At 52.8% G+C, this 13124-nt stretch overlaps 1 protein-coding gene across 1 annotated transcript in view; it reads right to left on the bottom strand.

Annotated features, from left to right (window-relative positions):
• COL13A1 (collagen type XIII alpha 1 chain) overlaps positions 1-13124 on the bottom strand; it is a 144511-nt gene that overhangs the window by 21279 nt on the left and 110108 nt on the right. Inside the window, exons 20-29 of the mRNA XM_088792047.1 lie at positions 13021-13074; positions 12045-12131; positions 10371-10424; positions 9191-9235; positions 8732-8800; positions 7339-7362; positions 5728-5790; positions 4642-4686; positions 4121-4273; positions 2076-2120 (exon numbers count right to left, since the gene is read on the bottom strand). Of these exons, the coding sequence (XP_088648173.1) occupies positions 2076-2120; positions 4121-4273; positions 4642-4686; positions 5728-5790; positions 7339-7362; positions 8732-8800; positions 9191-9235; positions 10371-10424; positions 12045-12131; positions 13021-13074 (639 nt within the window). The remainder of the gene's footprint in view (positions 1-2075; positions 2121-4120; positions 4274-4641; positions 4687-5727; positions 5791-7338; positions 7363-8731; positions 8801-9190; positions 9236-10370; positions 10425-12044; positions 12132-13020; positions 13075-13124) is intronic.

Genomic DNA, 13124 nt, shown 5'->3' with positions numbered 1-13124 from the left:
TATTCCTCAAGTCCCCCAGGTTTGTAGCTGGGGCTGCTGGTCTCTGTTTCCCTTGAGGGCGGGTTGAAATAGAAGAGATTTGAACAGGAGAGAGGATGGGGAACCCACGTCAGTCTTCCTTTCTGTGGAGGACGGTGTTCAGTGTAGATTCTGTCTCTGATAAAGATGGAAATCCTTCTGTCTACAGTCAGCCACCCAAGAGGCAGGAAGGAGACCTGCCTGCTCCTCTCCGAGCTGCTCATCCCACTTCAGTGTCAGGGCTTTTTTCGCCTTCCCAGAGATAAAAATCCCCTGGAGTGTGGCCAGGGCAGGGACCTTCTGCCAGGTCACCATAGAAGGAGCCTCTGCCCTGGGCAGATGGAAACCTCTAACATTCCTTGGACCTGTGGACATTTTAGCTCCAAAAGACAGGCTCTTTGCAGGGAACTCAATCTTTGGAAACTCTAAAAAAAAAAAAATTATTGCTGTTTTCCTTATTATAACTAATGAATTCATGTATGCTGATTGTGGCAGTGGTTATGTAAATCTATGCACGTACTAAAATTCACAGAAATGTACACACTCCCCCAAAAGTCAATTTTACTATATAATAATTTTTAAAAATTAAAGTAATACAGACCATTAAAATAGTTTATAAATTAAAAAGAATTGGAAGAAGGAAAAGGAATAAATATCTTAGTACTGCTAATATTTTGCTTTATTTCCTTCCACTCTTTCTTGATGCATAAAATATATTTGAATATATGTGCATACTTATGATATTATATGTCATATTACATTATATATTATGTGTTATGTATTATATATTATAATATATTATAATTGTGTAATATATTATAATTGTGTAATATATTATAGAGTTATATATAATATATTATAAATGTATTATATATATTATAATATATATATGCATATATATATGTACATATATATATAAAATTTGATGCTCTGCTCTTTTGCAATGAATACAAAGCCCATTCCCCTGTTTTGGATGTTGCCCACAAGCCTCCGTTTAATGTCAATGGGCTATTCATTGAGTGGAAGGAAAATGGGTTACTGCCCAGCCAGCGCTTGGAGCAGTGCTTGGCACAAGGAACGCTCTCCAACGTGGGGACCGTTATTACCACCAGTATTATTACCATGAGTTATTTAATCATTTCCTTCTTGTTAGAAATGTAGGCTGTTTCCAATTTTGACTTTAAATACGTCTGGAAGGAACATTTTTGGGTATAATGCCTTTCCTGCATTTTGGAGCATTTCTTTAGGAGGCGATCCATCTCCAAATAAGTAACATACAAGTTATATAATCAGATCCGTTTCACTAAATGCAGACAGGGTTTGGTGACACTGATGAAGACAGGAGCCAGGGGACTTCTCTGGAGACTGAGAAGGCTTGGTGGTCTCTCCCTTCGCTCTGTGGTGGTGTCTGGGTGGCCCTGGGCTCTCCTACTCAGCAGTCTCTCCCTCATGTATCCTTGACCTCTGTTGCTTTCCTGGCTCTGTCCCCTGAACCTACAAATACACCCAATTCTCTCCCATCTTACGAGACCCTGGCCTCCATCATGACTGCCTCTCATTCCACTGTCCTCTCCTCTTTCCTTCACCACATGTCTCAAAAGAATAAGGCCTCTCTCTGAAAAGCCACCTCCAGAGCTTTTAGGCAAACTCCTACAATGTCTGCAAGACCCTGCTCAAATGACCCATTGTCTGGGGTGCTCGCCTGACTCCCTGAGCTGCTACCAGTCTAGTGCCCACTACCGGGGACTGTTTGCAGCACAGGGACAGTTCTGTTTATTTCCTGTCTCTAGGCAGTAACACTGGGAATGAAACATGGTGGGTGCTTGGTGAATGCTGTCGAGAAACTTGATTAAAGAGGAAACCGTGGAGAGACCAGGGGCTCCAAGGCCCAACACTGTGGTGCTTAGTGAACAGTCAACGTATTGCCCCATCCCTGAGTCAGGCAGTTGCAAGTTTCATTCCAGAGCACAGAAATGCTGTGCACACTGGACAGACTGTTGTGCCGAGGTCCCTGTTAAATACCCCCCAACACAAAAGGCAGAGCAGGTACCACTTACCTCCACTCCTGGGTCACCTTTCTCCCCGGGTTCTCCTTTTTCTCCCTGTGGGCACAAAATACCATGAAGTGGATGCCAGAACTTCGGGGAGTCTGGCACAGACACACCCTTAATTCTTTGACAATCCAGACCAGGACTAAACTAGGCCTAGGTATTGGCAAGGAACACCTTGGAGGCTGTGGAGGGGGTCAGCCTGACGGAGGAAGATGGAGCAGAGAGCCTCTGACCACTGCCTTTTAAGGCTGAGGTTCCAGCATGTGGAGGAGAGGTGGGGACTCCGTATGGTCCTGCGAGGCCAGGCCCCAGGTGGACCCGTGACTTGTTTCGAACCAACAGAATACAGCAAAGGTGACAGGATGTCACTGGGCGATTGTTACAAATTATAACATACATATGGTATACACATGATAACATATAACATGTTAAGATTACACTATACATATGTTACACACAGAGCTCTGTCTTGCTAGCATAGCTGAGATACTTCTACTGGCCTTGGCCTTGAAGAAACAAGCTGCTAGAATGGGAACTGCCTGCTGTGGGGAAGGCCGTGTGGCAGGGAACTGTAGGCAGCCTCTAGGAGCTGAGAGACTCAGTCCTACCCCAGCAGCAGCGAGCTTGGAAGGGGACCCCAGTTCTAGATGAGAATGCAGCCAGCTGACACCCTGACTATAACCTTGTGAGGCCCTGGGTAGAGGACCCAGCTGACACGGGCCTGGACTCCTGACCCACAGAAACTGTGACATTACAAGTGTGGTTTTAAGCTGCTAAATTTGGGGCGGTTTCTTACGTAGCTACAGAAAACGAATGTGGCTCCAGAGGCAGAGCCAGGGCCAGTGGGGAGACGCTGACGACGGAGCTTGCACAGTACACCCAGGAGCTCTCCCTCCAGCTTGGAGCTGCTCCACAAAGGAGGGGACATGTCGAGAGGCAGTGAGCTGCCTCCTGTTCTGGCTGAGTGACGTAGCCAGGTCGGTGGCCGCCAAGGGATCCCTGCACTGGGTCAGACCTGTGAGGTTCTCCCCATTCTCACCCAGAAGAGGAGAATTCTGAGTCCAAGATTCTAGCGCTTTTGAACTTTGTTGGCTCCTGAAGACAGAAGCCTCCGATCTGTGAGCTGAGAGAACTGGACCCTCTGGTTACACTCACTGCCCCTCAGAAAGTAGCTGCTCATCAAGAGGACCCCCACTCAGGCCTGGCAGGCGGTCTGGGGTTAGTGCGGCCTCACTGCAGAGCCAGGCACCCGCTAGGCTGCTGACTGCAGTGAGGGGCACCCTGCTCACGTGCCCTGGCCTGCAGCTGCCTACGGACCACCTGGATACCCAGACCTCTCGCCTTACTGTAAATCCCGGGAGCCCAATAGGGCCAGGCAATCCTGTCGCTCCGGGTCTCCCTTGGCCACCTGGTTCTCCTTTCTCCCCAGTTGGGCCATCTAGACCCTAAGGACCGACAAAGATCTCTGTTAGTCAAGCACAAGGTTGTCACACTGAGTGTCGTGACCAAATGTGGCATGCACGCATGGCTCCCTTCCTCCAAGGGCAGGTGTCTAGGATGGTGCCCATTTCACAGACAGAAACCACTGAGGCCCAGAGAAGGCTCCCAAGTCAAGGCAGTGGCCTAGCTGGAGCGGGCTAAGACCTCTTTTTTTGTACAAGCAACCTCTCCTGGGTAGAGGGATTCTGGATGCTTGCCCAAGAGGCAGTTTTAGACCTATCACTTCATCTCTTTCCCAGCAATCCAGCCAGGTATCCAGGCAAGGCATTAGGATGCCCATTTTAGAGACGAGGGAACTGAGGCTCTGCCAGGCTCAGTGGTTTTCCTGAGGACTCAGATAGGATATGACAGAATAGGACCCAGGTCTCTTGAGGTGGGAAACTGGCCTTTATAAAGTGAATGGCTTGAAGGGGAATCAGGTGACGCCCCTGCCCCCAACTCCTGGCTCCCAGTTCACAGTCCAGGCTGCAGCTGGCATGGTGCAGGGCCAGCATCATGCCGGGGGTGCATGCAGAAGGGCAGAGTCGGCTCCCGCCAGCCCTGGCACTCACCGGGGGGCCTGCCTGCCCCGTCTCCCCTTTGTCCCCCTTCTCTCCCAGGCCCCCCGGGTGTCCATCTTCTCCCTTGACTCCTGCCGGCCCAGGCTTTCCCGGGGGGCCTTGGGGACCAGGGGGGCCCGTGTCTCCCGGTTTGCCTCGAGGTCCCTTTAGAAAATATCAACAACTCTTATTAGATATGCTAATGGAGAAAACAGGGGAGAGAACTTGAAAGCATCACATGGCCTAAAGGACTTTGAGGTGTTTAGTGGGACCAGGCAGAGAGCCTGTCCAACTCCCTGTGGGGGTCCGAGGGCCCTCAGCCCCCAGGCCCAGCCCATCCCAGAGCGGGTCTGCTGGCTCCTCTGGGGTCAGCTGTGGGGCTCAGCAGGGCTTCTGCAGGGTGGGGCTCCCCCTCCCCTCCCTCCTCCCCCACCCCCAAGGCACACACCTGGGCTTCTTCCAGAGCCTCTCCCCTCTCACCCCCCAGGGCAAGGACCACCTTCAGAGGTTTGTCTGGGAATGCCTGTTCTTACCTTTTCCCCATCGTGTCCGGGAGGGCCTGGAAGTCCAATCTCCCCCTGTAGCCAGAACAACTAACGGTCATTCTCAGAACAGAGAAGAATGATAGTGGTCACTTACGCAGCCCCTCCTCTGTGCCAGGAGGCCTCAGGAGGTATGTACTGTCTCCGTCTTATGGACGAGGACCCTGAGTTGTGTGCCCAAGGCCTGCAGTTAGTGAAGAGTGGAGCCAGGATCTGAATTCGAGCAGTCTGGCTCCGCAGTCCAAGTTTTACCTCCAACCTCGCACTGCTGCTGCCGCTGAGGGCCCTGGGCACTCAACCCAGCTCTCTATCCTGACTGCCCCACCGAGCACTCCTTTCATCTTCACATCAACCCAAGCCCCTTCTTTAGGTCAGGGAGGGAGATAAAGGAGGTATGGCCTCTGTCTTTGAGGCCAGGTAACAACCAGCTGCACCACCAAGGCAAAATGATATAGGTACTATGAGTGGAGCAGAGCCGAAAGGACAGTAAATTCTGCGTGATAGATCAGGGGAGGCTTCAAGGAGGAGGTTGCCTTTGAATTGGGCTTAAAATATGAGGACTTTGAAAGGTAGGGAAGAGGCGAAGGGACTTCAGGGCAGCAGGCTTCATGAGCAGAGGGCAGAGGGACAGAAATGCACAGCCTTCTAAGAAAAATCAGGGGTTGGGGGCAGAGTATAAAAGAGCCAAAGCTGGGAAGCGAGGACGGGTGAGATTAGGGGGATGTTCAAGTGCCATGTTCCCTGATGGCGGGTTGGGGTCCCTGCTATAGGTCTGGCTGGGGCAGGGTCTGCTGGGGCAGGCTCCACCACATCAGAGGGTTGAGTTATAGGAGCCTAAGCCAGGCAGCAAGGGAGGAATGGCAGAGCCGAAAGTGGGGGGCATGACGGCGGCTGTGATGTGGGCGGGCAGGGCCCGTGGTGCCTTGGTACATTGGGAGGAATTACAGGCCAGAGTGAAGTGGTGGCTCTGGGAAGAGGAGAGGGTCACAGGATGAGGGGTGGCCCTGGGGTCCCACACGCGGAGACACACACAGTGCCTCTGCAGGGTCTACCTCCCCCCGGGAAGAAAAATGTTACCTTCTGGCCTGGGATCCCTGGAGCTCCAGGTGGGCCGATTTGCCCCGGAAGACCAGGGGGACCCTAAGAAAGAAAAAAAAGACTCAAGGAAGAACTTTCCGACTAAGAAAGGTGGCCTGTCAGCAGAGGGGTGTATATGGAGGCCGGTATATAGAGCTCGTCTCTATAAACCACTTCATCAATGGCAGGAGCACTTTTTTGCAAAGGAAATAACACGGGGACTCCACAGTGTGAAGCGGATAAGCCCTGAGTGTGTTTGGGTTAAAGCGGGTGGAGGGGGGAATCTTAGAGCCACGCCCAGTCCCCTTCCCCTAGTCTTTCCTCTCAGGCACCACTGGGGGCTCCTGGGCTCCAAGAAGATAAGTCTGACCTTCCCTGACAGTGCCTTAAACATGTTTCCAGGAAACAACCCCAATGTCCATCGACAGTGAAGGGCTGGGACATCCATACAATGGAATGCTCAGCAATGAAAAAAGAAGCAAGGACTGGTACCTCATGCCATGGCTGAAACCCAGACACTATGCTGAGCAAAAAAGCCAGATGCAGAGGGCTACGTACTGTGTAATTGTGTTCATAGGAAATTCTAGAAAAGACGCATATAATCTGTGGTGACAGAAAGCAGGTCAGTGGTGGCTCAGGGCTGGGGGCGGGGGTGTGGGACTGACTTCTCAGGCCCATGAAGGAACTTTCTGGAGTGACTGGGGGCGGGGGATATATGGATATGTAAATTTGTCAAAACTCAGCAAACTCTACACCTAAAAGGGATACATTTTATTGAATGTAAATTATACCTCAAGGTTGACTTTAAAAGAAAAAAAAGTGTTTCCAGGAGAGTTTTGCTTCCAAAAGCTATTTTAAATAATATATTTTAATGTTTCCAAATGAAGCTGATGGATTCCAGAACCACGTGGTTAACACCAGTTTCTGGGATCGGGGCATCATATGATTGGTGCTTGACTTTGGGTCTGTGTCACCCCTCCGTGTGTTCTGTGACACGTGGGCCACTAAATCTGTTAAGTGAAAGAAGCGCCAGTAGTTTGAGAACTTGGTGACCTCTCCTCTCCTCTCCACCTGGAAGTTCAACCTGGTGGTAGTGTTTTTAACCACACTTATTCCCGAAAGTCTGTCACTGGTCGGCACACCTGCAAAAGGCAGGCTTGGAATTCCCCGGTTTCCTGGTGCAGGTAATGAGATTGATTTCTAGCGAAGGGGGAAATGCGGAGGGTCGCTACTGATTTTTTTAGGAGCATGCACTTTATCAGCTGAAGGCTGATAAAAATGAAATGCACAATAACCTCCTCCTCTACGCCTCTACTTCCTAGACACAGCCGCAATGAGAACCAGCGTTTATACTGTGATAAGAGTGTACAGCTTTATCGGTGAAGAGCCACTTCTGCAGACAGCCATAATGGGGGTGGGGGTGCAGCTCCTGAGACCCCCTGCTCAGGCTTAGAGCACCCTCTGCTCCAGCATTGCAGGATCAACCCTAACCCAGAAAGCCCAGCCTCTGCCTTCTGGAGGCAAGACTTTCTGTCCTCGTTTCTAGACTGCCTCACCCCCTCCCGCCCCCAGCCTGGTGCCCAGGGAAAGGGAAGGAGGAGGAAGACTTACGATCAAGGCCAGCGTCCGGATCTCCTGAAAAACCAACACCATGCAATCAGGTGAAGAGCAAGGCAAGAGCCATCTTTCGGATCCCCCGGCCCAGACATGGAAAGTGGGAGCTGAGAGCCCCCGGGGAGCACAGTGGAGGCAGACCCTCTAGGTCAGTCTCCATGCCTCCCAGCCCCACACCACCCCCACCTCTCCTAGAGGTTTGTAACCACGGAGAACACCCCACATCGCGCCTAATGGTGCTTAGGCTGTCCCACAATAGGCTCAGACAAGCCCTCACGTGGCCTGCAAGCTTTCTTTCACTTTGCCAAAAAGGGAGGAAACATCTCATATTCTTTCTAGTCGCTGACTGGGACCCTCCCTTGCTCTTCCCTTGTCTTCCAGAACCTAGACTTCAAGCCTCTGATGTACCACCCTTTAAACAGATGCAGCATAGCAAAATATGGAATCACTCAAAAAATAACTAGATGGACAATTGTTGGCATTAAAAAAGAATTGTACACCTTGTAAATGGATTCACATGGTTAGCAAGTTTCCTTTAAATGAGTAGTTCTCAACCTGGCGCAATTTTGCCCCCCCAGGGGACACTTGGCAAAGTCTGGAGACACATTTTGGTTGTCATAACGGGGTGGGGTGTTACTGGCATCTGGTGAGTGGTGACAAGGCATGTTACAGCACCCCTACAACACCCGTCATGTTTCCAAGTGAAGCTGATGGATTCCAGAACCACGTGGTTAACACCAGTTTCTGGGATTGGGGCATCATATGATTGGTGCTTGACTCTGGGTCTGTGTCATCCCTCCGTGTGTTCTGTGATGCATGGCCACTAAAACTATTAAGTGAAACGAAGTGCCAGTAGGACAGCCTTTCCCCACAAGGCAACAGGACAGCCTTTCCCCACAACCCAGATTAGCCAGCCCCAAATGACAGCAGTGCCGAGGATGAGAAACCCTGCTTCAAAGGGTGGGTACCATAACTTGAAATATGATAAAATTGACACAAAAGGGAGATTTGTGTCAGGAATACAGATGCTACCATGGGCAAGGGGAGTGTGTGTACTAAAGAAATGGGGCCCCAGAACCCTGGCTGGGCCCACACCCCACAGGGTGCTAGGTGGTTCTGACACCCAGAGCCTGGAGAATGGGCCAGATGGACCCCGATGGAGAGCCAGGCCACCGGGAGGCCGAATGAGGGGGACCGTTTGCCTGGAGGCTGCACCGTGGAAGGCGGAAGGAGAGCAAACAAGGGAGCGAGGCTCCGGAAGCCCTGCCCAATGTCTTGGCCGGGAGACACTAACCCAGGGGTTGCAGCGCTCCCTTCTCAGGCCTTGGTGCAGAGCCCCGAGTCCCACGAGCACCCCCAGATCTCCAGTCTTCGGGTAGCCCCCACTCACCTGGAGAGCCTCGTTGATATTTGCATTGTAATCCACCATCTCTCCTTTCCCTGGTTCTCCCTTGGAGCCCTACAGGACAAGACAAATGCCATCTCAACCCAGGGCCTGGGCCAGCGGGGCCCTGACAACTGCTGACTGCTGTCTCTCAAACGGGACCATAGCCAACGCTGGCTGCATCTCGCTACACACAAGTGGACCCAGAGCAGCAGGAGGGGGAGCCCACCAGGGGATTCCAAACGCTCGCAGAGGATACCCCAGAGTTCAACTCTGAGTGAGAACGCTGCACTAGACCCACTGGAGAAGACGCGCCCCGTCATGGCTGCAATGCCAGACCTCCTTTCAGGGGTCAGCATGCTCATCCCCTCTCTCCCCCTCCAGATCCCAGGGACAGGCCCTTCACTCTGTGACCCCAGGGAGGTGAGACGCAGTGCTGTGACTCTGGGTGAGATGTGCACGTACCTTGGGGCCAGCTGGTCCCTGTTCTCCAGCCGCTCCAGGCTCCCCCTATTGCGTGACAAAATTGGAGTGAAATGGGGATAAAGCTGGTACAAGAGAACCTGCTGTCCTCAGAGGGGCCATGCGTTAGGAGCCCTGGAGGGGCCAGGAGGCTCATCCCAGCTCAGGCCATGAGGACGCAGAGCTCCCTGCGCACTAAAGCGCAGGCTCTATTCTATCAGGAGGCCTGTGTCCGTCTCCTCTCTCTCTCCAAGCTCCCTCTGTCTTTGCACTTAAAGATACTCTTTCCTGCATTAGTTGTTAGTGATTCCACCGCGTCTGTTTCACCACCTCTTCCCAGACCCCTAGATCAGCCACCTCCTTGGGAACAGAGACTAGGCCCTTTGCTTCTCTTTATTTCCGTTCTGTTCAGGTTTCAAGCGCTCAATTTTCACCAATTGAAGAGCCCGTGTAGTTCTCTTAGGGGGGGCCCCTCGGCTTGTGAAAGACCCAAAGGGCAGGATGAAACGAGGGCAGGATGAAACGCGGGAAGAGCGGGGATGGAAGGTATTAGGAATCCCCAGCCTCTCCGAGTGGGTGAAGTGAGGGGATTTTTTCTTATTGGAAATAGGACAGAACTGTAGGGAATAAATAGAACCGTGGGGTAAATTGTGAAAACAAACCACAGTTCCAGTTGTTCTGCGATGATATTAACAGTGAAGACAATTTAAAAAAAATAAGGTCGAAAGTAAAAATTAAGGAAAATGAACCCTTTAATAGAACTGAACTCCCGATGACCCTGTAGTTGGCCAGCTCATGGAGCATTGAGCCACTGTCCCCTGCAGGCCACCTGTCCCTGTACCTCCTCCCCCACCCCAGCATTTCAGTCACTGTGCACCTGTGAGGCAACCCCCCTGAGCCTTCCACGGGGAGTAGCTGGAGAGAAGTCTCCCTTTCTCAGTGGCTTGGAAGCTAACAGAGCAGGGGCTCTGAGTCACCCCCCAGCCCAGTGTCCTGTCGCTGGGCCAGCCTTTACATGACCGCTGTCTCATTGAAGAGACAGCAGGCAGGAGTCATGGCCCGTCAGCCTTCTGCCCTGGGGGTCCCACCACCCGGATGGCCAAGACTGCTTATCTCTGAGCTGGGGCTTGGATTCCCAAGCTGAACCTCATCCTGTAGCTTTCAGGTCTGGGGGCCTCTGTACCTTGTCTCCCTGCCGTCCTGGGGGGCCGGCCTGGCCATTGACACCAGCTTCTCCCTGGGGAAGGAGAGAGATGGGATGAGGGCATGCAGGGCAGCTTGGACTGCTGCCCAACGGGGCAAAAGATGGTCCTGCTGTTGGGATCCTGGGTATTAAGTGTCTTTGGGACTCTGTCTCTTTCCCTGCTGACTTCTACTAACTCATCCCATTCTGACTCCTACCCACGCTTGGGCCCAGCCTGGGTCTCACCTCCTCCAGGCAGCCCTCCTATCTCCTCGGAGTTCTGTACCACTTGCTGGTGTCCACCGCCACCCACCCCCCAGCCAGTCCCTCCCTAGTTCTCAGTTAACACACATGTGCCCAGTTCTGTCTTGGCCCCCAACTGTGGATGGCTAGCAGCCTCTGGCGGGTCATTTTGGAGCCTAGAGCACTCCAAAGGCACACCTCATACTGCCTGGGAGAGTGCGGGGAGAGTGAAGGCTGTGTGTGTGTGTGTGTGTGTGTGTGTGTGTGTGTGTGTGTGTGTGTGTGTGTTCCATGAAGCCCAGGACAGGACGGGCAGGGGACATAGGAGGAGGCCCCTTCCAAAGGAGTCACTTAGTAAACGTTTGCCTGGACCTGGAAAGAGGACATGATATGGGGAACAATCTTCTAGCTTTCCCTCCCTTTTGTTTCGGGGTGCAGGGATAACAGTGAGCAGGTTTCTCCAATCCCAAATCAAGACCCCAGACGCACCAGGTACCCATGCCCTGTGGGGTCAGCAGGACAAACTCCAACACTGGGGCTGTCTGGGAGCCCAGGTGACAGGGCTGTGGTTGGCAAAGCTGGTGCTCATGCCAGGGGGCCTCTGTTCCTGCCACAGGTCACAGGACACGGGGCGGGGGAAGCCCGAGACCCCTCCTGCTACTTCTCCTTGCCTGTCCATGGGCATCACTTGGCTCCCTGCACTATATTCCTGCAAACCGTGCGTTCGTTTGTCCTGCTAGATTGTGGGCCAGCCCAGGGCCGGTTCCCTGCAGCCCCACTGCCCACCCATAATAGACCCTTGAAAAGTGTCAGTGGAATGAATGTGTGTATTGCTGCCAATCATGTAATTAATCTTTTCCTTATAAGCCGAGGAAGAGATCCCCTTGTTTTCCTGTGTGCAAAAATACACCAAGCAACGCAGGAGGCATCTGCTTTAGGAAACCCAAATCTTACCCCTGCAGCGTCCACCCAGGGCAAGGAAAGCGTGGGCAGTCCCCTTTGCAGCTGCTCTCACTGCTGCCACCCCCCTCTCCCTGCAGCATGCCAGCACCAGGCAGGGGCCCAGCAGCTCTCTGACCTTTGACTTATTCAGAGCCCAGGTGAGGGAGGGGCCTTTCTGGCTGTCTGAAGGTCCTGCAGCCATTGGTCCCTGACTCAGTGACATCATAGCCATTTGAATCAATGAGACCATCCAGCTGCCTTGGGAGGGGTTGCCTTGGGAGGGGTACGTCTCCTGGATGGTCAGTCAACATTTGGAAGCAGGAGCTCAGACCAAATGACCTTTCCAGAATCCAGGGGAAAAACCACACTTCTGGAACAGAAGACTAGGGAAGGCAAGGTGCCCAGGCCACAGAGTCCTTAAGAATGGGCCGAGGAGAAAGGCCACAGGCAAACAGTTCCCGAAAGCACTGGTCCCAGGGGAAGACTCACCTTTGGCCCTGGGGACCCAGGGAGCCCTGGAGGGCCGGGCTCCCCTCTGTTTCCTCCAATGGAGTTGCCAGCATCGCCTTTCTCTCCCTGGGGGTGGAAAGCAGAGTCAGCATCACTGGGTCCACCTAGCTCTGGAGGGAGGTAGTTGATCCCGGTCTTTCTCCCCTCACAGTTCTGAGGAGTGGAGGCAGTTGACTGTCCCTCAGTCTAGGCTGAACATGGGGGGTGGGGGGTGGGCATTAAGGGTCTGGTCACCAGATGTGGACACCGGGAAGGCTGGGGACCAGAGGCCTCCAGAAGCCTGGCCTGGTCTGATCCAGCCATGGGATTTGAGGACAGAATGGAGCTGGCTACTGAAGCGGAACAGGTTTGGAGCTGAAATAAGAGACCCAGCAGGACCTGGGGCTAGAGCAGTGTTTCTCAACGTGTGTTCCATGGAACACTCCCTTCAGGGAGTTGAAAATATTTGGAATGTGGAAAAAAAAAAAGGGTCTGGTGGCCAAAGAATGTTCGGAAAGGTGGAGTGAAATGACGCTTTGCAGGCTCCTCCACTGCAGGATGTTCAGAGCTCTGACAGGCTAAGGTGCCCTCTTAGGAGGTGCCCTCTCCAAGGAGGCCTCTTACACCGCTCTCCCCACACTTATTTGACCTCTAGTCTTTTTTTAAATGGAATAGCTCCTGGAGCTCGTGTACCATCCAGCACATTTTCAGAGCCGGTGCAAAGAAATCTGACCAGGTCATAGCGATCGAATTCTCTGGATTCGGGCATCTTTCGGTCAATCAAGGACTCCCATGTGGCACCCCATACCCTCCTCCTCTGAAACAGAATCTGGCTGTGTTCCAGCTGCTTTCCCCCACCTGGGAGGGTCACCTTGAATGCTGAGCCCGTGTGAATGTGCAGGGCCAGCAATGTGGGTGGGGACGGACCCCAAGGCCTCTACACAGTACCCACCATTCAGAGCTCGTCGATACCCACCTTCTGCCCCAGGAGGCCAAGTAGCCCAGGGGAGCCGGCAGCCCCCTTCTCACCCTGTGGAGGAAATGCAGACAGTGTAGGGTTAGAGTCTGTTTCTCCAGGAT

Source organism: Rhinolophus sinicus, chromosome 15, assembly GCF_057876585.1.
Source record: "Rhinolophus sinicus isolate RSI-liver-muscle chromosome 15, RSI-T2T, whole genome shotgun sequence".
NCBI classification, from domain to species: domain Eukaryota; kingdom Metazoa; phylum Chordata; class Mammalia; order Chiroptera; family Rhinolophidae; genus Rhinolophus; species Rhinolophus sinicus.
The sequence above is the reverse complement of the archived record's forward strand: the minus strand, read 5'-3'. Positions and strand labels throughout refer to the sequence as shown.